The 23,201-nt window shown below is 45.4% G+C and overlaps 1 protein-coding gene across 1 annotated transcript in view; it reads left to right on the plus strand.

Annotated features, from left to right (window-relative positions):
* The window catches only part of CEP104 (centrosomal protein 104), a 120,050-nt gene that overhangs the window by 61,528 nt on the left and 35,321 nt on the right, over positions 1 to 23,201 (plus strand). Inside the window, exons 13-18 of the mRNA XM_056544355.1 lie at positions 9,764 to 9,940; positions 11,134 to 11,340; positions 13,096 to 13,206; positions 14,719 to 14,749; positions 20,093 to 20,174; positions 21,925 to 22,033. Coding sequence (XP_056400330.1) covers positions 9,764 to 9,940; positions 11,134 to 11,340; positions 13,096 to 13,206; positions 14,719 to 14,749; positions 20,093 to 20,174; positions 21,925 to 22,033 — 717 coding nt within the window. The remainder of the gene's footprint in view (positions 1 to 9,763; positions 9,941 to 11,133; positions 11,341 to 13,095; positions 13,207 to 14,718; positions 14,750 to 20,092; positions 20,175 to 21,924; positions 22,034 to 23,201) is intronic.

The raw sequence follows: 23,201 nt of genomic DNA on the forward strand, positions 1-23,201 counted from the left end.
AGTGATATAATAATAGATGGAGGAGGAGTATAGTGATATAATAATAGATGGAGGAGCAGTATAGTGATATAATAATAGATGGAGGAGGAGTATAGTGATATAATAATAGATGGAGGAGGAGCAGTATAGTGATATAATAATAGATGGAGGAGGAGGAGTATAGTGATATAATAATAGATGGAGGAGGAGTATAGTGATATAATAATAGATGGAGGAGGAGGAGTATAGTGATATAATAATAGATGGAGGAGCAGTATAGTGATATAATAATAGATGGAGGAGGAGCAGTATAGTGATATAATAATAGATGGAGGAGCAGTATAGTGATATAATAATAGATGGAGGAGGAGCAGTATAGTGATATAATAATAGGTGGAGGAGGAGTATAGTGATATAATAATAGATGGAGGAGGAGCAGTATAGTGATATAATAATAGATGGAGGAGGAGTATAGTGATATAATAATAGATGGAGGAGCAGTATAGTGATATAATAATAGATGGAGGAGGAGTATAGTGATATAATAATAGATGGAGGAGGAGCAGTATAGTGATATAATAATAGATGGAGGAGCAGTATAGTGATATAATAATAGATGGAGGAGGAGCAGTAGAGTGATATAATAATAGATGGAGGAGGAGTATAGTGATATAATAATAGATGGAGGAGCAGTAGAGTGATATAATAATAGATGGAGGAGCAGTAGAGTGATATAATAATAGATGGAGGAGGAGTATAGTGATATAATAATAGATGGAGGAGGAGTATAGTTATATAATAATAGATGGAGGAGCAGTATAGTGATATAATAATAGATGGAGGAGGAGTATAGTGATATAATAATAGATGGAGGAGGAGTATAGTGATATAATAATAGATGGAGGAGGAGCAGTATAGTGATATAATAATAGATGGAGGAGGAGTATAGTGATATAATAATAGATGGAGGAGGAGTATAGTGATATAATAATAGATGGAGGAGGAGCAGTATAGTGATATAATAATAGATGGAGGAGGAGTATAGTGATATAATAATAGATGGAGGAGGAGTATAGTGATATAATAATAGATGGAGGAGGAGCAGTATAGTGATATAATAATAGATGGAGGAGGAGTATAGTGATATAATAATAGATGGAGGAGGAGTATAGTGATATAATAATAGATGGAGGAGGAGTATAGTGATATAATAATAGATGGAGGAGGAGCAGTATAGTGATATAATAATAGATGGAGGAGGAGTATAGTGATATAATAATAGATGGAGGAGGAGTATAGTGATATAATAATAGATGGAGGAGGAGTATAGTGATATAATAATAGATGGAGGAGCAGTATAGTGATATAATAATAGATGGACAGATGTATATATTAGATGTATATATGATAGGTTTATATATTAGATGTGTATATGATAGGTTTATATATTAGATGTATATATGACAGATGTATAATTGAAGCGCACTGACAGATTTGCGGCGGTAATGTCTGCTGAGCGCAGGACAATAATATTCGATGAAAACCACAATGTAAATAGTAAAAGGTAAAAAGAGACAAATCCCGGGGTGTGAGAACAATAGATTCCTTGTTTACATATGATTGGAGCCTAGTGAGCTCTGCTACATATACCAGAGAACAGTACGGCTCTGTGCACAGACTCCGCCGCGCTCCCAACCTGGAAAATAAAACACAAGGTTTCCTCTCGGCGTTAATGGTCGTCTTGTGAACGCCGCGGCCCCCCTCGCTCGTCTCCCCGGTGGTACATGATTATTTCATAGGCAGATTTTGGCTCCGGCACAAGGGATTCGTAATCGTACGCTCTAAAGGCGACCGCCATTACAGATGCACCATTGTGCCGGTCAGACGTGACACAGACCGAAGTGAATAGACGCCGGTGAAATTCTAGCTTTAAGCGAAACATTTAATCTCTAATTCAAAAGTGTTATTCTTAATTGGTTTGTTTCGGCTGATATTGTGATATTGTTAACGCTGCGCGGACGCGTTCACATGGAGAAGGAACTGCAAAAAACTGGAGCCACAGGATGCACTGAAAAAGAGCCGGGAATGTACCATGAATGACCCCCGGTCACCTGTATAGAACACTGTAAGGAGCCGTCTGATCATAGACATTGGGGGTCACACGGGGATGTACCATGAATGACCCCCGGTCACCTGTATAGAACACTGTAAGGAGCCGCCTGATCATAGGCATTGGGGGGTCACACGGGGATGTACCATGAATGACCCCCCGTCACCTGTATAGAACATTGTAAGGAGCCGTCTGATCATAGACATTGGGGGTCACACGGGGATGTACCATGAATGACCCCCGGTCACCTGTATAGAACACTGTAAGGAGCCGCCTGATCATAGGCATTGGGGGTCACACGGGGATGTACCATGAATGACCCCCGGTCACCTGTATAGAACACTGTAAGGAGCCATCTGATCATAGACATTGGGGGTCACACGGGGATGTGCCATGAATGACCCCCCGTCACCTGTATAGAACATTGTAAGGAGCAGTCTGATCATAGACATTGGGGGTCACACGGGGATGTACCATGAATGACCCCCGGTCACCTGTATAGAACATTGTAAGGAGCCGTCTGATCATAGACATTGGGGGTCACACGGGGATGTACCATGAATGACCCCCGGTCACCTGTATAGAACATTGTAAGGAGCCGTGTGATCATAGACATTGGGGGTCACACGGGGATGTACCATGAATGACCCCCGGTCACATGTATAGAACATTGTAAGGAGCCGTCTGATCATAGACATTGGGGGTCACACGGGAATGTACCATGAATGACCCCCGGTCACATGTATAGAACATTGTAAGGAGCCGTCTGATCATAGACATTGGGGGTCACACGGGGATGTACCATGAATGACCCCCGGTCACCTGTATAGAACATTGTAAGGAGCCGTCTGATCATAGACATTGGGGGTCACACGGGGATGTACCATGAATGACCCCCGGTCACCTGTATAGAACATTGTAAGGAGCCGTCTGATCATAGACATTGGGGGTCACACGGGGATGTACCATGAATGACCCCCCGTCACCTGTATAGAACATTGTAAGGAGCCGTCTGATCATAGACATTGGGGGTCACACGGGGATGTACCATGAATGACCCCCCGTCACCTGTATAGAACATTGTAAGGAGCCGTCTGATCATAGACATTGGGGGTCACACGGGGATGTACCATGAATGACCCCCGGTCACCTGTATAGAACATTGTAAGGAGCCGTCTGATCATAGACATTGGGGGTCACACGGGAATGTACCATGAATGACCCCCGTCACCTGTATAGAACATTGTAAGGAGCCGTCTGATCATAGACATTGGGGGTCACACGGGGATGTACCATGAATGACCCCCGGTCACCTGTATAGAACATTGTAAGGAGCCGTCTGATCATAGACATTGGGGGTCACACGGGGATGTACCATGAATTACCCATGGTCACCTGTATAGAACATTGTAAGGAGCTGTCTGATCATAGGCATTGGGGGTCACACGGGGATGTACCATGAATGACCCCCGGTCACCTGTATAGAACATTGTAAGGAGCCGTCTGATCATAGACATTGGGGGTCACACGGGGATGTGCCATGAATGACCCCCCGTCACCTGTATAGAACATTTTAAGGAGCCGTCTGATCATAGACATTGGGGGTCACACGGGGATGTACCATGAATGGCCCCCGGTCACCTGTATAGAACATTGTAAGGAGCCGTCTGATCATAGACATTGGGGGTCACACGGGAATGTAAGACGAATGACCCCCGGTCACCTGTATAGAACATTGTAAGGAGCCATCTGATCATAGACATTGGGGGTCACACGGGAATGTACCATGAATGACCCCCGGTCACATGTATAGAACATTGTAAGGAGCCGTCTGATCATAGACATTGGGGGTCACACGGGGATGTACCATGAATGACCCCCGGTCACCTGTATAGAACATTGTAAGGAGCCATCTGATCATAGACATTGGGGGTCACACGGGGATGTAAGACGAATGACCCCCGGTCACCTGTATAGAACATTGTAAGAAGCCGTCTCATCATAGACATTGGGGGTCACATGGGGATGTACCATGAATGACCCCCGGTCACCTGTATAGAACATTGTAAGGAGCCGTCTGATCATAGACATTGGGGGTCACACGGGAATGTGCCATGAATGACCCCCGGTCACCTGTATAGAACATTGTAAGGAGCCGTCTGATCATAGACATTGGGGGTCACACGGGGATGTACCATGAATGGCCCCCGGTCACCTGTATAGAACATTGTAAGGAGCCGTCTGATCATAGACATTGGGGGTCACACGGGAATGTACCATGAATGACCCCCGGTCACATGTATAGAACATTGTAAGGAGCCGTCTGATCATAGACATTGGGGGTCACACGGGGATGTACCATGAATGACCCCCGGTCACCTGTATAGAACATTGTAAGGAGCCGTCTGATCATAGACATTGGGGGTCACACGGGGATGTACCATGAATGACCCCCGGTCACCTGTATAGAACATTGTAAGGAGCCATGTGATCATAGACATTGGGGGTCACACGGGGATGTACCATGAATGACCCCCGGTCACCTGTATAGAACATTGTAAGGAGCCGTCTGATCATAGACATTGGGGGTCACACTGGGATGTACCATGAATGACCCCCGGTCACCTGTATAAAACATTGTAAGGAGCCGTCTGATCATAGACATTGGGGGTCACACGGGGATGTACCATGAATGGCCCCCGGTCACCTGTATAGAACATTGTAAGGAGCCATCTGATCATAGACATTGGGGGTCACACGGGAATGTACCACGAATGACCCCCCGTCACCTGTATAGAACATTGTAAGGAGCCGTCTGATCATAGACATTGGGGGTCACACGGGAATGTACCATGAATGACTCCCGGTCACCTGTATAGAACATTGTAAGGAGCCGTCTGATCATAGACATTGGGGGTCACTCGGGGATGTACCATGAATGGCCCCCATGGCATATCGCCTGGTAGTGGTCGTAATTAAGGACAGCCCTGATATTGGGGTTTGTTTTTCAGTCCTGATATTGGGGGGGGGGTGATTGGGCAGAAATCGTGATAATGGACAGTCCCAGTCCTGATATTTCGGGGGGGGGGGGGGGGGGGGGGGTGATCAACAGGGGTCATATTAATGGACTGCCCTGATATTGGGGGGAGGTGATCGGCGGGGTCATAATGGCTGACAGTCCTTATATTGAGAGGGGGGTAAAAATATTGGTAAGTCCTGATTTTGAGGGTGATCGACAGGAGTCATAATAATGGATAGTCCTGATATTGGGGGGTGACCAGCAAGAGTCATAATGATTGTTAGTCCCAATATTGGGGGGGGCTCACAAGAATGGAGTCCCAGGTGTCCCTGTTTGAATGGAGCGGAGGATGACTATCTGCTGTATTTACACTATAAGACCACAGGAGGTAGTGAGGCGCTGTTCTTCGCCCTCCTCAGTCCTGCCGTGGTATCAGTGCACATCATATCTCAGGGACCCTTGGGACCCTCATTCTCATGTCCTGTGGGGGCCCCAGTGGTTGGATCCCCTCCGATTAGAGACTCTCCCTATACGCTATGCACTTATTACCTGTATGTAATGTCACAGTAGATTATAGGAGGCACGTAGTTATGTAATGTATTTATGTGTATATATATATAATAAATACAACACCGGCGCACTAGATATATAATTATTAAGCAGCCTTGATACAACGGAGTGAATCCCTGTTATTTCACTCTAGAAAGGGGGTTATATAAACCATAATATTGTGCATTGGCGCTATAGGAGGACCTAGACTGTCCGGCACTTACTGTTCATGTAGAGTTCACCCGTACAGCGCAGCTTCTCTTCAAGCTTGTGGTTCTTTGACTTCTACTTCTCTGTTGTGGTCCCAGATAACGGGCAGAACCTAGGTAAAGTCCTGTAACGTGTGCGGAGTTCCGTGATGACAGGGAGCCAAACGCCGGAAGAACTGCCGCGTCCGGAAGCGTCTCACCGTCTGGCTTCCCTGTAATACAATGTTATGCCGTGACCCGATAAAACTGCTAGTGACGTCACTACTGCAAGCGCATGGGGCCAAACAGGATCTTACGTGTTTCAGAAGGTACGCTTTCCTTCCTCAGAGATCACTGGCTATGCTGGGTCACGCCTATTTATGTGCAGTTTGTCCATCTTTAATTACAATATCCACCTGACTCTGATTAAAAGCTTCCAACTTAAAGGGGCCTCGTCTATTTCACCAAATAGTATTTAGACTTTGTTGCTTGAATCAAAAGAGCAGTCCCTGTGCAAAAAACGCATCAAAAATGCACCATAGTGTGAACACGGTCCAACACAAAACTCTTCCAAAAATTGCTAAAAAATTTTCTAATATTTTTAAATAATAAAATTGATGTTTTATACAAAGGTAAACATTTCAATATCTGTGTTTAGACCAAGTGGGGCCAAATGAAAAACCCATCTGCCTCCTGCTCTGGACATGGCTGCTCTATAGTCTCCACCTCTCCAATGTTTCCTTACTTGCTCTATTCCGAAGAATTGTGAACCACAAAAAGAGGCATTTTGTGTTCTTCTAAATAATGTTTTGATAAGGGGTGTCCCAAAAATGTTCTTCCTATAGTATAAACATCTTCCCCAATTCTTTTTGGCAACATCCGCTTGGTTCTTCCCACGTATGTTTTTTCACAAGGGCAAATTATCCCATAAATACCGTAACTCCTTTAGTTTTAGGGTGCGTTCACACTATGGAATGTCCGCTCAATGAATTCCGCGAGCAGAGATTCCGCCTGCCGGCCGCCGCCGAAGATGCTTTGGCGCTAGGGCCACGGGGCACTGAGCTGTCACCATTGACTGCTATGCAGTGCTTGCGGAATCTGCGCAAAGAATGAACATGTTCTTTCTTTGCGCGGAACAATTTCAGCGGCGGAATTGTCCGCCTCGGAAATTCCGCAGTGTGAACAGGTCTCGCATAGACCCATTCACACTAATGTTAAGTTTACACCGCGGAATTCCGCTCGCAGAGTTCCGCTCGTGGAATTCCGCAGTAATTCCGTAGTGTGAACATGGCCTTACGATTCTGTGTCTTTATGGATTGGTGGAATGAGGCGGCTTTATTTTCTATTTCATATACTGGTTTTCCTTTTGTAATTTTGCATCCTTTAGGCGGCAAGGAAAAAATCCATTTTTTTGCAGGAATGTGGATACGTTCTTACCCCTATCATTGTTGACTGTTGGTGCCACACAATTCCCTATGTTAACTGATTTACCAAAAACAAATATGTTTTTTTTTGGGAGCAGTTCGCCTTTTATACGGTCGCTTGCAAGATTTCCCAATGTTTCTGGACAATTTTTTTAAACAAAAAACTATGACTATTGTACCGTATTTTTTGCCCTATAGGACGCACCGGCGTATAAGACGCACCCAATTTATAGGTGCAAAATCTATAAAAAATAAAGATTATGAACCCAATAGTTGTCTTCAATCTGCGGACCTCCAGATATTGCAAAACTACAACTCCCAGCATGCCCGGACAGCCGTTGGCTGTCCGGGCATGCTGGTAGTTGTTGTTTTGCAACATCTGGAGGTCCGCAGGTTGAAGACCACTGTATAGGAGGTAATACTCACGTGTCCCCGCCGCTCCGGACCCGTCACCGCTGCCCTGGATGTCGCTCCATCGCTGTCGCCAAGTCCCTGTTGCTCCGGAACGTCTCTGCTGCCACCCGGGTATCCTCGCTACCCTTGTGATGACGAGGAAGGAGAGCGCCGGCACACAGGGGATCCCGGCACGGAGCAGACACCGAGGAGGCAGGTAAGGTCCCTCCTGGTGTCCTGTAAGCACTAACCCGGCTGTTCAGTCGTGCTGTTCGGGACCGCCACGGTGAAATCGCGGCGGTCCTGAACAGCCGGGTTAGTGTTATTTTCGCTTCAGACATGGTGGTCAGCTTTGATTGCCGCGTCTGAAGGGTTAATACAGGGCATCACCGCGATCGGTGATGTCCTGTATTAGCCGCGGGTCCCGGCCGTTGATGGCCACAGGGACCGCCGCGATAGGGGTGTATTCACTGTATAAGACGCACCGACTTTCCCCCCCCCCCCCCCCCCCCCCCCCCCCAGTTTTGGGGAAGAAAAAGTGCGTCTTATACGGCGAAAAATACGGTATGTTGTAATGATGGGGATTTTTATCTGGTCCTGTGACTCGGGATCTCCGGTTGTGTCTTTAATAATTAACAGAGAATCACGGTCTAAATTCTGGATTTGTTCTGCAGTTTGCTCTAGGATCTTTATCTTATACGCCTCTTCCATGAATTCATGTGCCTCTTTTCTGGTCACAGTATCAGATAAAAATCCCCATCATTACAACTTACAATAGTCATAGATTTTCGTTTAAAAAAATTGTCCAGAAACATTGGGAAATCTTGCCAGGCGACCGTATAATAGGCGAACTGCTCCCAAAAAAAACATATTTTTAGTTTTCGTAAATCAGTTTACATAGGGAATTGTGTGGCACCAACAGTTAAAAAAGATAGGGGTAAGAACGTATCCACATTCCTGCAAAAAACGGATGCAAAATTACAAAAGGAAAACCAGTATTTGAAATAGAAAATAAAGACGCCTCATTCCACCAATCCATAAAGACACAGAATCGTAAAACTAAAGGAGTTACGGTATTTATGGGATCATTTGCCCTTGTGAAAAACATACGTGGGAAGAACCAAGCGGATGTTGTCAAAAAGAATTGGGGAAGATGTTTATACTATAGGAAGAACATTTTTGGGACACCCCTTATCAAAACATTATTTAGAAAAACACAAAATGCCTCTTTTTGTGGTTCACAATTCTTCGGAATAGAGCAAGTAAGGAAACATTGGAGAGGTGGAGACTATAGAGCAGCCATGTCCAGAGCAGGAGGCAGATGGGTTTTTCATTTGGCCCCACTTGGTCTAAACACAGATATTGAAATGTTTACCTTTGTAGAAAACATCAATTTTATTATTTGAAAATATTTGAAACATTTTTTAGCAATTTTTGGAAGAGTTTTGTGTTGGACCGTGTTCACACTATGGTGCGTTTTTGATGCGTTTTTTGCACAGGGACTGCTCTTTTGATTCAAGCAACAAAGTCTAAATACTATTTGGTGAAATAGACGAGGCCCCTTTAAGTTGGAAGCTTTTAATCAGAGTCAGGTGGATATTGTAATTAAAGATGGACAAACTGCGCATAAATAGGCGTGACCCAGCATAGCCAGTGATCTCTGAGGAAGGAAAGCGTACCTTCTGAAACGCGTAAGATCCTGTTTGGCCCTATGCGCTTGCAGTAGTGACGTCACTAGCAGTTTTATCGGGTCACGGCATAACATTGTATTACAGGGAAGCCAGACGGTGAGACGCTTCCGGACGCGGCAGTTCTCCCGGCGTTTGGCTCCGTCATCACGGAACTCCGCACACGTTACAGGACTTTACCTAGGTTCTGCCCGTTATCCGGGACCACAACAGAGAAGTAGAAGTCAAAGAACCACAAGCTTGAAGAGAAGCTGCGCTGTACGGGTGAACTCTACATGAACAGTAAGTGCCGGACAGTCTAGGTCCTCCTATAGCGCCAATGCACAATATTATGGTTTATATAGATATATATATATATATATATATATATATATATATATATATATATATAAAATGATGTTTGTTTTTTGCAGGAGATGGCGCTGTTCAAGGAGGTGAAGCCCCTGCAGATAATTCCGGGTCACTTGCTTCAACCATTGAAGGGGACGCTGCCGTCCAGACTGGCCCTGAGTCAAGTGGAGCTGGTGGAGAATCTGGTGAAGGAAATGGGCACGGACAATTCTGGCTTCACCGTGGACAACGTCATGAAGGTAAATGTTGGTCTGGACCTCCAGATGTTGCAAAACTACAACTCCCAGCATGCCCGGACAGCCATTGGCTGTCCGGGCATGCTGGGAGTTGTAGTTTTGCAACTTAAAGGGGTACTCCGGTGAAAAACTTTTTTTTTTTTTTTAAATCAACTGGTGCCAGAAAGTTAAAGGGGTATTCCAGGCAAAACCTTTTTATATATATATATATATATATATATATATATATATATATCAACTGGCTCCGGAAAGTTAAACAGATTTGTAAATTACTTCTATTAAAAAAATCTTAATCCTTCCAATAGTTATTAGCTTCTGAAGTTTTCTGTCTAACTGCTCAATGATGATGTCACGTCCCGGGAGCTGTGCATGATGGGAAAATATCCCCATAGGAGCTGGACAGCTCCCGGGACGTGAGTCATCAGAGAGCAGTTAGACAGAAAACAACTCAACTTCAGAAGCTAATAACTATTGGAATGATTAAGATTTTTTAATCAAAGTAATTTACAAATCTGTTTAACTTTCCGGAGCCAGTTGATATATAAAAAAAAGTTTTGGCCTGGAATACCCCTTTAAACAGATTTGTAAATTACTTCTATTAAAAAAATCTTAATCCTGTATCTAATCTTCCTGTACTTATTAGCTGCTGAATACTACAGTGGAAATTATTTTCCATTTGAAACATAGAGCTCTCTGCTGACATCACGAGCACAGTGCTCTCTGCTGACCTCTCTGTCCATTTTAGGAACTGTCCAGGGTAAAAGGAAGTCCCCATAGCAAACATATGCTGTTCTGGGCAGTTCCTAAAATGGACAGAGATGTCAGCAGAGAGCACTGTGCTCGTGATGTCAGCAGAGAGCTCTGTGTTTCAAACGGAAAAGAATTTCCGCTGTAGTATTCAGCAGCTAATAAGTACAGGAAGGATTAAGATTTTTTTTAATAGAAGTAATTTACTAATCTGTTTAACTTTCTGGCATCAGTTGATTTAAGAAAAGTTTTTCACCAGAGTACCCCTTTAAGATCCAGCTTTTTAGTTCAGAAGTTGGAAGTCCCGACATTGCCTGACTAGTGTGTATTGTAGCGGGTTAATATTGTGACATTACAGTTTTATTTGCTGTTGCAGCTGCCGCCTGGCATTGAGGCTCCTGCACTAGACTTGTTGCCGTTACGTTAATTATATGATGTCATTTTGTCAGTTTGCTTTAGGCGCCCTGGATTACACGACCGCAGAAGTGCGTGACAAGGCGGTGCGGATTATACTCCACCTGTACCAGCAGAACCGAGCCCAGGTCCTGGAGCGCATGCCGACCGACGAAGCTGTCATACGCAAGAACCTTCTCTATAAAACCCTGTTCGATGGATTCGCTAGAATTGACGGGAGACCCACAGACTCTGAACTGAAGGTAGGAGGCCCCATTTAATAGAAATGGTGGAATAGTTCGCCTTTTAACCCTTGAATGCCCGGCACCTGTCATTTCTTTTAGCCCATCATGAAGTAGACAGTTCTATCCAACATAAATTAATCTCTGCATCCTTCCCAATCCACCTTGGGACTTGGATAGGTGTCCCCTAAGGCACACAGGGGTGTACACGGTTAATGTAGCCGCCGTGCACACCTATCAAACCATATATACAGTGCAGAACTATAGTGGAGCAGGAAGACTAAGGCTCTCGCTCCTCCATCTGTAACCATGGGGATAAGTTTCACAGAGTTGGAGCAGCACCCCTATTGTGTCGTATCAAAAGGCGCTATATTTACAACTACCAGAGGAGGAAGGAGACAAACTAAGGAAGTACTAGGCACTATATTTACATCTACCAAAGGAAAAAGGAGACTTACTAGAAAACTACTTGGCGCTATATGTACAACTACCAAAGGGGGAAGGATACTGACTTGAAAACTACTAGGCACTATATTATCAACTACCAGAGGAGGAAGGAGATGGATTGAGGAGCTACTAGGCACTATATTATTAACTACCAGAGGAGGAAGGAGACAGACTAGGGAACTACTAGGCACTATATTATCAACTACCAGAGGAGGAAGGAGACAGACTAGGGAACTACTAGGCACTATATTATCAACTACCAGAGGAGGAAGGAGACAGACTAGGGAACTACTAGGCACTATATTATCAACTACCAGAGGAGGAAGGAGACAGACTAGGGAACTACTAGGCACTATATTATCAACTACCAGAGGAGGAAGGAGACAGACTAGGGAACTACTAGGCACTATATTATCAACTACCAGAGGAGGAGGAGATGGATTGAGGAGCTACTAGGCACTATATTATTAACTACCAGAGGAGAAGGAGATGGATTGAGGAGCTACTAGGCACTATATTATTAACTACCAGAAGGGGAAGAAGACCGACTAGGGAAATGCTAGGCTCTATATTTACAATTACCAGAGGGGGGAGGAGACTAGCTTGATAACTATTAGGCACCATATTATCAACTACCAGAGGGGGAGGGAGATGGATTGAGGAACTACAACTACCATAGGGTTAGGAGACTAGGGAACTACTTGTTAGTATATTTACAACTACCAGTAGGGTGAAGGAGACAAACTAGGGGAGTACTAGGCACCATATTTACAACTACCAGAGGGAGAAATTTGACAACTTGCCAGGATTATGTTTATAGCCACACGGGGAAAGAGATTATGTAGAGAACTTACTGGTCATTGTGTTTACAACTACCAGAGGGGAAAAGAAACTGAATGAGTTGCCAGGGACTGTGTTTAGAGCTGCCAGAGGGTGAAGGAGACTGACTGGTAGTGATGTTCAGCAGGTGAGAGTGTTGGGCATATAGAGTACACATATGGAGCTTTGGAAGTTGTAGGAAGAGAAGAGGTAACTGGTTCCTGTGACACTGCCCAGTCATCAATCCATAATAACACAGAACAGCAGCGCTACAGAGGGGACACAGAAAAAGATCAAAAATGTCTAAACAAATGTGAGTACATCGCTAAGTGGAAACGTCCGGATTGGGCCCAAAGTGTCTATAATATTTTGTGTGGCCGCCATTATCTAGGGAATCCGGCCAATATTCACAGCACAGGCCCACTTACCGGCTCGGGTCTGGTACATAGTTATCTGTTTGGGGGGGTTATATCATTAATGTATTGGCTTCTGTTTTAATGTCTTCCTCAGGCGCAGAAGAAAGTGGCTGCAGAAGAAGCAGAACGGAAGAAGAAAGAGGAGATCCGAGCTCTCCAGGAACAGCTGGCGGCCCTGAAGGAGATGCAGGTCCAGGGCAGCAAGGTACGTCTTGTGGATATTGGCGTCCGTGTCCCTCACGTGTCGCATATCCAGGACTCTCGCTGGACCGCGGCTCCTCCAGGTTTATTCTCTCTGTATACACAGTCACATAATGACACAACCCAGGACGGCTGCAGACGTAAGTCAGAACTCCGCTGAAACAGAAAGCAGAACCTGTCAGGAGGCAGAGGACGCTGCAGTTATTGCTGCTTCTGGATAACAACCTCCATATTAGAGACTGTAATAGACCTGTACAAGGGGGAAATACCAGGACGGGACAGGGGTCCTCATACCTTATGGCCAGTTCAGTCATGTTCTTAAAGGGGCTCTCCATATTAGAGACTGTAATAGACCTGTACAAGGGGGAAATACCAGGACGGGACAGGGGTCCTCATACCTTATGGCCAGTTCAGTCATGTTCTTAAAGGGGCTCTCCATATTAGAGACTGTAATAGACCTGTACAAGGGGGAAATACCGGGACTGGACAGGGGGTCCTCATACCTTATTGACAGTTCAGTCATGTTCTTAAAGGGGCTCTCCATATTAGAGACTGTAATAGACCTGTACAAGGGGGAAATACCAGGACAGGACAGGGGGTCCTCATACCTTATGGCCAGTTCAGTTCTTAAAGGGGCTCTCCACATTAGAGACTGTAATAGACCTGTACAAGGAGGAAATACCAGGACTGGACAGGGGGTCCTCATACCTTATGGCCAGTTCAGTCATGTTCTTAAAGGGGCTCTCCATATTAGAGACTGTAATAGACCTGTACAAGGAGGAAATACCAGGACTGGACAGGGGGTCCTCATACCTTATGGCCAGTTCAGTCATGTTCTTAAAGGGGCTCTCCATATTAGAGACTGTAATAGACCTGTACGAGGAGGAAATACCTGGACTGGACAGGGGGTCCTCATACCTTATGGCCAGTTCAGTCATGTTCTTAAAGGGGCTCTCCATATTAGAGACTGTAATAGACCTGTACAAGGAGGAAATACCGGGACGGGACAGGGGGTCCTCATACCTTATGGCCAGTTCAGTTCTTAAAGGGGCTCTCCACATTAGAGACTGTAATAGACCTGTACAAGGGGGAAATACCTGGACTGGACAGGGGGTCCTCATTACCTTATGGCCAGTCCAGTCATGTTCTTAAAGGGGCTCTCCACATAAGAGACTGTAATAGACCTGTACGAGGAGGAAATACCAGGACGGGACAGGGGGTCCTCATACCTTATGCGCAGTTCAGTCATGTTCTTAAAGGGGCTCTCCACATAAATTATTTTTTTCTCCACTTGTATAGTCTCCTCTCATTGATCGGTAACGTGTTTCCTTTCTTGGGGTGTCCCCTTGTCCCCCCTTTTATAAGTATTGCTGCTGAAGGTACTGGCCCGGCGCCACCTGCTGTTTTATGACATAATTGCAGGAAATGTAACATTTATTCCTTAGACAGGTCCAGCACATATTCTGTGGTTTTCCGTGTTTCACATTCATTGGTATCAGCTTTTCTTTGTTTTTAGGGGAAGGAACAAATGCCGAAATCAAAAGTAGGTAAGTAGGAGACATTTATAATATAAACTACTGTAAGTGACTCCGAACAAAAGCCGCCTCAGCTCTGCTGCGGATATGTCTGCTCATCTGGTCGGCACCGTGTGACTGGTTGTTGTTGTTCTTCATTTTTCATTGTATTGAAAAGAGTCGACTGCGCCGCTCTATAGAACGTGATGTGGCCAAAAAAAAAAAATCACAGCAAAAACAACAACAATCTACAACGTACACTAATTAAAAAACACAAACGCAGAAAGAAGCTACAAGATTCATATCAAACATACGCAAAACACATCAGTGGTGGAGCCGACGCGTTTCCGTAATGGGGTTTGTCCAGCATTAGGAAAACAGCTGTTTTCTTCACAAAAACAGCGCCACCCTTTTCATTAGGTTGTGTGTGGTATTGCAGCTCAGTTCCATTGAAGTGAATGGAGCCAAGTTGTAATAACACACCCAACCCTGGGACAGGGGTGGCACTGTTTTTGGAAGAAATTAGCTCTGTTTGTCTAGTGCTGGATAACCCCTTTAGTGCAAGGAGACATGTGTTTTATAGGACTCTGTTCAGACCACTAAACATTCTACAAGTCCATTGTACACCATACAGCTTCATACATCTCCTATTCATTCCCTTGGAAAAATAGTGTATATACTGAGGGGTGTATAACTTAAAGGGGTATTCCAGGAAAAAACTTTATTTTTTTTTTATTTTTAGATCAACTGGCTCTAGAAAGTTAAAAAGATTTGTAAATTAATCCTTCCAATAATTGTCAGCTACTGAAGTTGAGTTGTTCTTTTCTGTCTGGCAACAGTGCTCTCTGCTGACATCTCTGCTTGTCTCGGGAACTGCACAGAGTAAAAGAGGTTTGCTATGGGAATGTTTTTCTACTCTGGACAGTTCCCGAGACATGTGTCATCAGAAAGCACTTAGACAGAAAAGAACAACTCAACTTCAGCAGCTCATAAGTACTGTAAGGATTAAGATTTTTAATAGAAGTAATTTACAAATCTGTTTAACTTTCTGGAGCCAGTTGATATATAAAAAAAAGTTTTTTCCTGGATAACCCCTTTAATTCTGATACCTCATGTCCTCTTTAGTGTAGGTGACTATTATGATGATGTATGTCAGACTCACGCTTACGACAGTGGTCATCAAACTGTGGGCCTCCAGCTGTTGCAAAACTACAACTCCCAGCATGCCCGGACAGCCGTTGGCTGTCCGGGCATGCTGGAAGTTGTAGTTTTGCAACATCTGGAGGTCCTCAGTTTGGAGACCACTGTCCTGTGGATATATTCAGTGTATACAATGTAGTGTGAACAGAATCTTATGTATCTAGTAAAGCTGAGAATACACATTACATTGATTGTCCAACCAACCATCTTATGTTTATGAGGGTCTCTGGCTCCCCCCAAACCCCCAAAACAGATAATTTATGGGGGAGAAAAAGATTTTGGGAGATAAGCCAATGGCGCAGCCTCTATATTGAATACTCACACAGCCGTATGGGGCAATATATATATATATATATATATATATATATATATATATATATATATATATATATATTAGTGACCCCTCGACCTATGATGGCCCCGACATACGATCATTTCAGCATACGATCACTCTCAGAGTCCATCACATGGTGAAGGCAGCATCAACATACGATGCTTTTGTATGTCGGGGCCATCGCATAAACGACTATCCGGCAGCGTAGACTGCTTCAGCTGCCCCCGGATAGCCATTTACGGTGCCCCGTGAGCTCCGGTGATGTCTCATACCTGTCTTCGAGGCTCCGTCGCGTCCTCTTCAGGATCCCCTCCATCGTCGGCGTTCTCCATCGCCGTCATCACGTCGCTGCGCACGCCGTCCCGTAATCCAATAGGAGCGGCGTGCGTAGCGACGTGATGGCGGCGACTGAGAGCGAGGATGCCGGAGAAGAAGAGGCCTTGCTGGAGCATCAGGGACATCCCGGGGACGCGGCGACAGCGATGGACGGCGACATTCAGGGCAGCGGTGATGTTCCGGAGCGGCGGAGACAGGTGAGTATAACCTCCTCTACCAGTGGTCTACAACCTGCGGACCTCCAGATGTTGCAAAACTACAACACCCAGCATGCCCGGACAGCCAACGGCTGTCCGGGCATGCTAGGTGTTGTAGTTTTGCAACATCTGGAGGTCCGCAGGTTGTAGACCACTGTCCTATACTTTACATTGCACCGATCCCTCAACATGCGATGGTTTCAACAAACGATGGTCCATTTGGAACGGATTACCATCGTATGTTGAGGGACCACTGTATATATGTATATAGATCTGTGATGCCAAATGACAAACTCGTCTCTGCTCCGTGTTCTTTACTATGCCGACTCTGCATTATTTCAGCCTTCACCACTGATGTAATGGAGAGGGAGAATTGTTCCATTACCGGCCTCCGGAGCAGCGGTAGTCGCTGACTATTTCCACCATCACGCTCCACTTACACACATGACTTCATAAATCTCACACCTGGGTCTTAATAGGCAAAGCGCCGATTCTCATGGAAACCTTGAAATAAAACATTTGTGCCTCCGGGGGAATGGCGGCAGCGGGACACGCTCCAGGCGATTATTACTGCAATTATCATATTATATAGGGCAGGACTATAAACCTACTGCTCCGCGGCCATTGTTATCCTATAGGACATTAGGGAACGTAACACCAGGTCCGCACGACCCCTTATAATCTATGCGCGTTTGCTATACTTGACTTTTAGAAAGCAAAAGATTTCTATAAAACTAAATAAAAAGCCCTCAATTATTAACCCCTAATTGCACCGTCACATCCAGGTTCATGAGGGGATTGTACAGGGCACTGATGCCGCAGTCATGGTTTACGTGCCTGCTGGCGGTCAGTGCGGCGGTCTTGTGACACATCCATGAAGGGATGTCCTCACTTCGCCCCCCCCCCTTTCCTGTCCTGTCTCGGTTCTTCTTATAAGGCCAGCGAGCACCTAAAAGTAGTCCCCGGCCTTCCCTGCTGAGCTCCCCCTCTATCGGGTTGTCCTGTGTCTGACCAGAGTATGGTTGACTACAGACCAGTACTTCCCTCCCTGACCTCTTCTGACTATGCACGACCCCGGCCAGTACCTGGGCATGTCTCTGATGCCTCCCACCGGCGTCTCTTGGCTCACTGGGCCAGTTGCCCCCTGCACCAAGACCGGTTCCAGTTGTAGGGATTTGGTAGCCACCCTGCAGACAGGATCCTCATAGCAGAGGGCTAAATGGGGACAACCAGGGGGCCGCCTAGGCAAAGACCCCCAGGAGTGACCCAAAGGTTAGGTGAATAAGCCATTGCCTTATCAATGGGGTCTGACATCTCTGATCTCCACTGATACCAATAACCGGGGTGGCCCAGTTCTGTCCACTGGTTTAGCCTTGATAGAACATTGTACTAATGTATTTTACTGGTCAGACATATTACATAGCAGTCAGCCAAACATTCATTCAGCCCGCAACTATCTCCCCCATACACATACATGCTTCAGCTTAATAGCCTGAAATATAAGTGGCAAAATACAGTTGAGCAGGTAGGTAAGATAAAGGCTTCTATGAACACCCGATGCCATCTTGACATACCCTAATTGATAAGAGTGACAGAATGACACAGATATACTGGGACGAGTGTATCCTTGAGGAAAGAATTCTTACACTACTCAATAGTAGCACTACTCAAACCCTGTGAAGCCATCTAGCCTGTATACCTGTATACTTAACTATGCTAACATGACCAATGGCAGCCATAGATCCGACATAACATGTAAAACCACTAGTATTACACAACCATTATGCCTATAGTCGTGACAGGACATTGTGTAATCATCATGCCTGTAGTCGTGACAGGACATTGTATAACCATCGTGTCTGTAGTCGTGACAGGACATTGTATAACCATCGTGTCTGTAGTCGTGACAGGACATTGTATAACCATCGTGCCTGTAGTCGTAACAGGACATTGTATAACCATCGTGTCTGTAGTCGTGACAGGACATTGTATAACCATCGTGCCTGTAGTCGTGACAGGACATTGTATAACCATCGTGTCTGTAGTCGTGACAGGACATTGTATAACCATCGTGCCTGTAGTCGTGACAGGACATTGTATAACCATCGTGTCTGTAGTCGTGACAGGACATTGTATAACCATCGTGCCTGTAGTCGTGACAGGACATTGTATAACCATCGTGCCTGTAGTCGTGACAGGACATTGTATAACCATCGTGCCTGTAGTCGTGACAGGACATTGTGTAACCATCGTGCCTGTAGTGCTATCACATGTATCGTAGCCAAACACTACACAAAAAAGAAAAAAAGATACAATAATAAATGCACACCTGCTTATTCTACAAAATATAATATCTTTATTACATATATAAGTTGATACAAGACAACTCAAAAAAGGACATTTAAAAACACCTAAAAAGGCTCCAAGGCCTCCACAAACAGGGGGGGGACCCACAAAATTGAGCCCCTCCCAGGACACCCGCAGATGTAGTAATTGCACTAAACCACCTAGCCTATTGAATGACAATAAATCTTAGGTATATATACAATCTGATAATATAGCCATACTCCTGGACAATGAAAAATACAACCTGCACCAAACGTCTGTAAATGCTAAACACAGGAGAAGACAAGGCAATATGGAACGATGGATGAAGGTGACCATGCGGGTGTCCCCCTAAACCCCACGCGTTCCGTTGTCCGCCGACAACTTCCTCAGGGGTGCTGTGAAACATTAGAATACACATACCTTTTATAGGACATAGCATAACCATCATGCCCGTAGGGAATTACTGCAGAACGAATAACAGGAGATTTTTAACTATTGATAATTGTATTAGTGATGTCCTGTATCATTGGTTAGAAGATCCCCCCCCCCCCTATTCTACACTATAGGGGGTGACCAGTGATTGATGGGGGTCCGACCGCTTGGTCCTGACTATTCACAAGACTGCAGGTCACATGTCCCCTGAACGACAGGTCACATGTCTCTGGCAGGTCACATGCTTGCTGCTCCATTCACTGTCTATGAGACGACTGAACAGCAGGTCGTACATTAGCGCTGCCTCTGCATTCACTCGGGGGACAATTGACCTTCATTCTCGGGATTGGGGGGGGGGGGGTCCCAGCAGTCGGAACCCAACACCATTCAGCCAGATGTCCCTGATCCTATGAATATCCTGTGGATAAAAAATATCTTTTAACCTTGGGATCAACTCTTTAATTTCCCTTTTTTTTATTTTTTTTTTTATTAATATTATTAATTTTTTATATATGTGTGTGTATATATATATATTTTTTTTCCCCCAAGATGAGCGCAGTAAGAAACTTCCCTTGTCGCCAAACACGGAAACCCTGGACGACCAATCCTCCGTGACCAACTACCTAGATAAGTAAGTGCACCCTTCGCTTTCATGATTGATTTGTCGCTTTTATCTGCCCGGAGGATAAAGGCCGAAGCCGCCGAGTCCGCTGACTGTTTACTTAGTGGGCTGTAAGATAAGGCGACGTGTTCTTTCTATATCTCATAAATCTTCCGCCTTCTCTTTATAATGTCACAATAAGTGGGCGCTGCCATATTTGTTCTGTGCCGGCCGGTGTAAAAGCCGTCCGTAGGGGAGGTCCCCGGCGGGGCCACAGTGTAAATATGGAAAGGTCACCTGTACAATAGCTTTGCCATATACTGTATGTGACATTGTCTGCGGGGCGCGGCTCACACCTAACACAACGTCACCCCCCTTACTCCATGTATTCACATAGAACCAAGCCCAAGTATGTGGAGCCATGTTATATTCATCAACTCTATAAGGAGCAATGCACAAAAGCAGGGTGCCTCCAGCTGTTGCAAAACTGCAACTCCCAGCAGGCCCGGACAGCCAAAGGCTGTCCGGACATGCTGGGAGTTGTAGTTTTGCAACAGCTGGAGGCACACTAGTTGGGAAATACTGGCATAGACAAACCTACCAAAAGGCCCTAACTAATTCTCCCTAATCTTTCCCTAGATTTTCCCCTAAGCTAAACTAGCACAGTAAACTAAACCCCAACGGCTGTCCGGGCATGCTGGGAGTTGTAGTTGTGCAACAGCTGGAGGCACACTAATTGGGAAACACTGGCATAGACAAACACACCAAAAGGCCCTAACTAATTTTCCCTAATCTTTCCCTGGATTTTCCCCTAAACTAAACTAACACAGCAAAGGAAACCCCAATGGCTGTCCGGGCATGCTGAGATTTGCAGTTTTGCAACAGCTGGAGGCACACTGGTTGGGAAACACTGCCCTAAAGTAATGTATTGTAAATTATCTCTTAACAGAAAAGGAGAAATGAATAATCCCTGAGCTTTAATAAGCAATACATTTTTTTTTTTTACTGGACTTGAATATTGATGGTTTATCCTTAGGATCATTGGGGAAGATTTATCAGAGGAGAGGTCCAGAGGAGAAGTAGTGCAGTTGCCCGTAGCAGCCAATCAGATCGCTTCTTTAATTCTGAAAGAAGCGATCTGATTGGTTGCTATGGAGAACTCAGCAACTTTTCCTCTGCACAGGTCTTGATAAATCTCCCCCATTATCTTATCTGCGGGGTCTGCCATCAGCTGACTGCAGCGGCATCGGCAGCCTGGCATCATACGCTAAGCACAGCGCCATACTTTTAGTAGTGGCCATGTCCGGTATTACCGCTCAGTTCAGGTGAATGGGACAGATCTGCAATACCAGATGCAGCCAGTGCAAGCGTAAATGAGAATGCGGCACTAAGTGACCCCCCCCAGATTCAGGCCCCCACAAATCTGATGTTTGTTATGTATCATAAGGATTGACCAGCAGTGAGTCCTAGTAAAACTCTTTAAAAGAGCTATCCAGATTTTAAAAAAACAGCTGCTTTTTACCAAAAATAGCGCCACCCCTGTCCAATCTGTATGACGCGCATTGTAATAAAGAACGGGGTCATCAGAATGGAAGGAATATCGTGAAGAGCTTGACCATCACTGAACAGAAAGTGATAGGAGATCATGGTAATATGGAAGCTTCTGCTGTCAGGGCATGCTGGGAAATCGTAGTGTATTGGGGACAGAGTATGGTCCTTACTGAGACTGTAGAGAGTGACATTACATGGTGATATACTGAGGAATGTGTCATCATTGCAGTCTATGCATCTTCTGTGGGGAAAGAGATGAGACGTTCACAGAGGAAGGCCTGGACCTCCATTACTGGAAGCATTGCCCCATGCTGAAACGGTGTGAGCACTGCAAGCAGGTGAGTGACTTGTGATCGGAACACATGATGTCTGTGGTGCACGGCTCCTCGTCTTACGTGTCCTCCTCATTATCTGTGTCCTACTTGTCTGTGTCCTTCTTATCGTCCTCCTCATATGTGTCCTCCTCTTCCCTTCCTTGCTCTCCTTGTCCTTGTCTTCCTCATCCTCGTCTGTGTCCTCGCCATCCTCGTCTATATCCTCCTCGTCCATGCCCTCCTCGTCTGTCACCCTCATCCTCGTGCATGCCATCCTCATCCTCCTCAATGTCCTCTTCATCTGTGTCTTCTTCATCCTCATCTATGCCATCCTCGTCCTCCTCATTCTCCTCGTCGTCAATTCCTCTTCGTCTATGTCCTCCTGATCCTCGTCCTCCTTATTCTCCTCCTCCTCAATGTCCTCTTCGTCTATGTCCTCCTCATCTTCGTCCATGCCATCCTCGTCCTCCTCATTCTCCTCCTCAATGTCCTCTTCGTCTATGCCCTCCTGATCCTTGTCCATGCCATCCTCTTCCTCCTCATTCTCCTCCTCCTCCTCCTCAATGTCCTCTTCGTCTACGTCCTCCTCATCCTCGTCCATGCCATCCTCGTCCTCTTCATTCTCCTCCTCGTCAATTCCTCTTCGTCTGTGTCGTCTTCATCCTCATCCTCCTCATTCTCCTCCTTGTCAGTGTACTCTTCGTCTGTGTCTTCTTCATCCTTGTCCATGCCATCTTTGTCCTCCTCATTCTCCTCCTCATCAGTGTCCTCTTTGTCTGTGTCTTCTTCATCCTTGTCCATGCCATCCTCGTCCTCCTCATTCTCCTCCTTGTCAGTGTCCTATTCGTCTGTGTCGTCTTCATCCTCGTCCTCATTCTCCTCTTCGTCAATGTCCTCTTCGTATGTGTCGTCTTCATCCTCGTCCATGTCATCCTCTTCCTCCTCATTCTCCTCCTCGTCAGTGTCCTCTTCGTATGTGTCGTCTTCGTCCTCGTCCATGCCATCCTGGTCCTCCATATTCTCGTCCTCATCAATGTCCTCTTTGTCTGTGTCCTCTTCATCCTCGTCCATGCCATCCTGGTCCTCCATATTCTCGTCCTCCTCAATGTCCTCTTCGTCTGTGTCCTCTTCATCCTCGTCCATGTCATCCTCTTCCTCCTCATTCTCCTCCTCGTCAGTGTCCTCTTCTTAT

Source organism: Hyla sarda, chromosome 10, assembly GCF_029499605.1.
Source record: "Hyla sarda isolate aHylSar1 chromosome 10, aHylSar1.hap1, whole genome shotgun sequence".
NCBI classification, from domain to species: Eukaryota; Metazoa; Chordata; class Amphibia; order Anura; family Hylidae; genus Hyla; species Hyla sarda.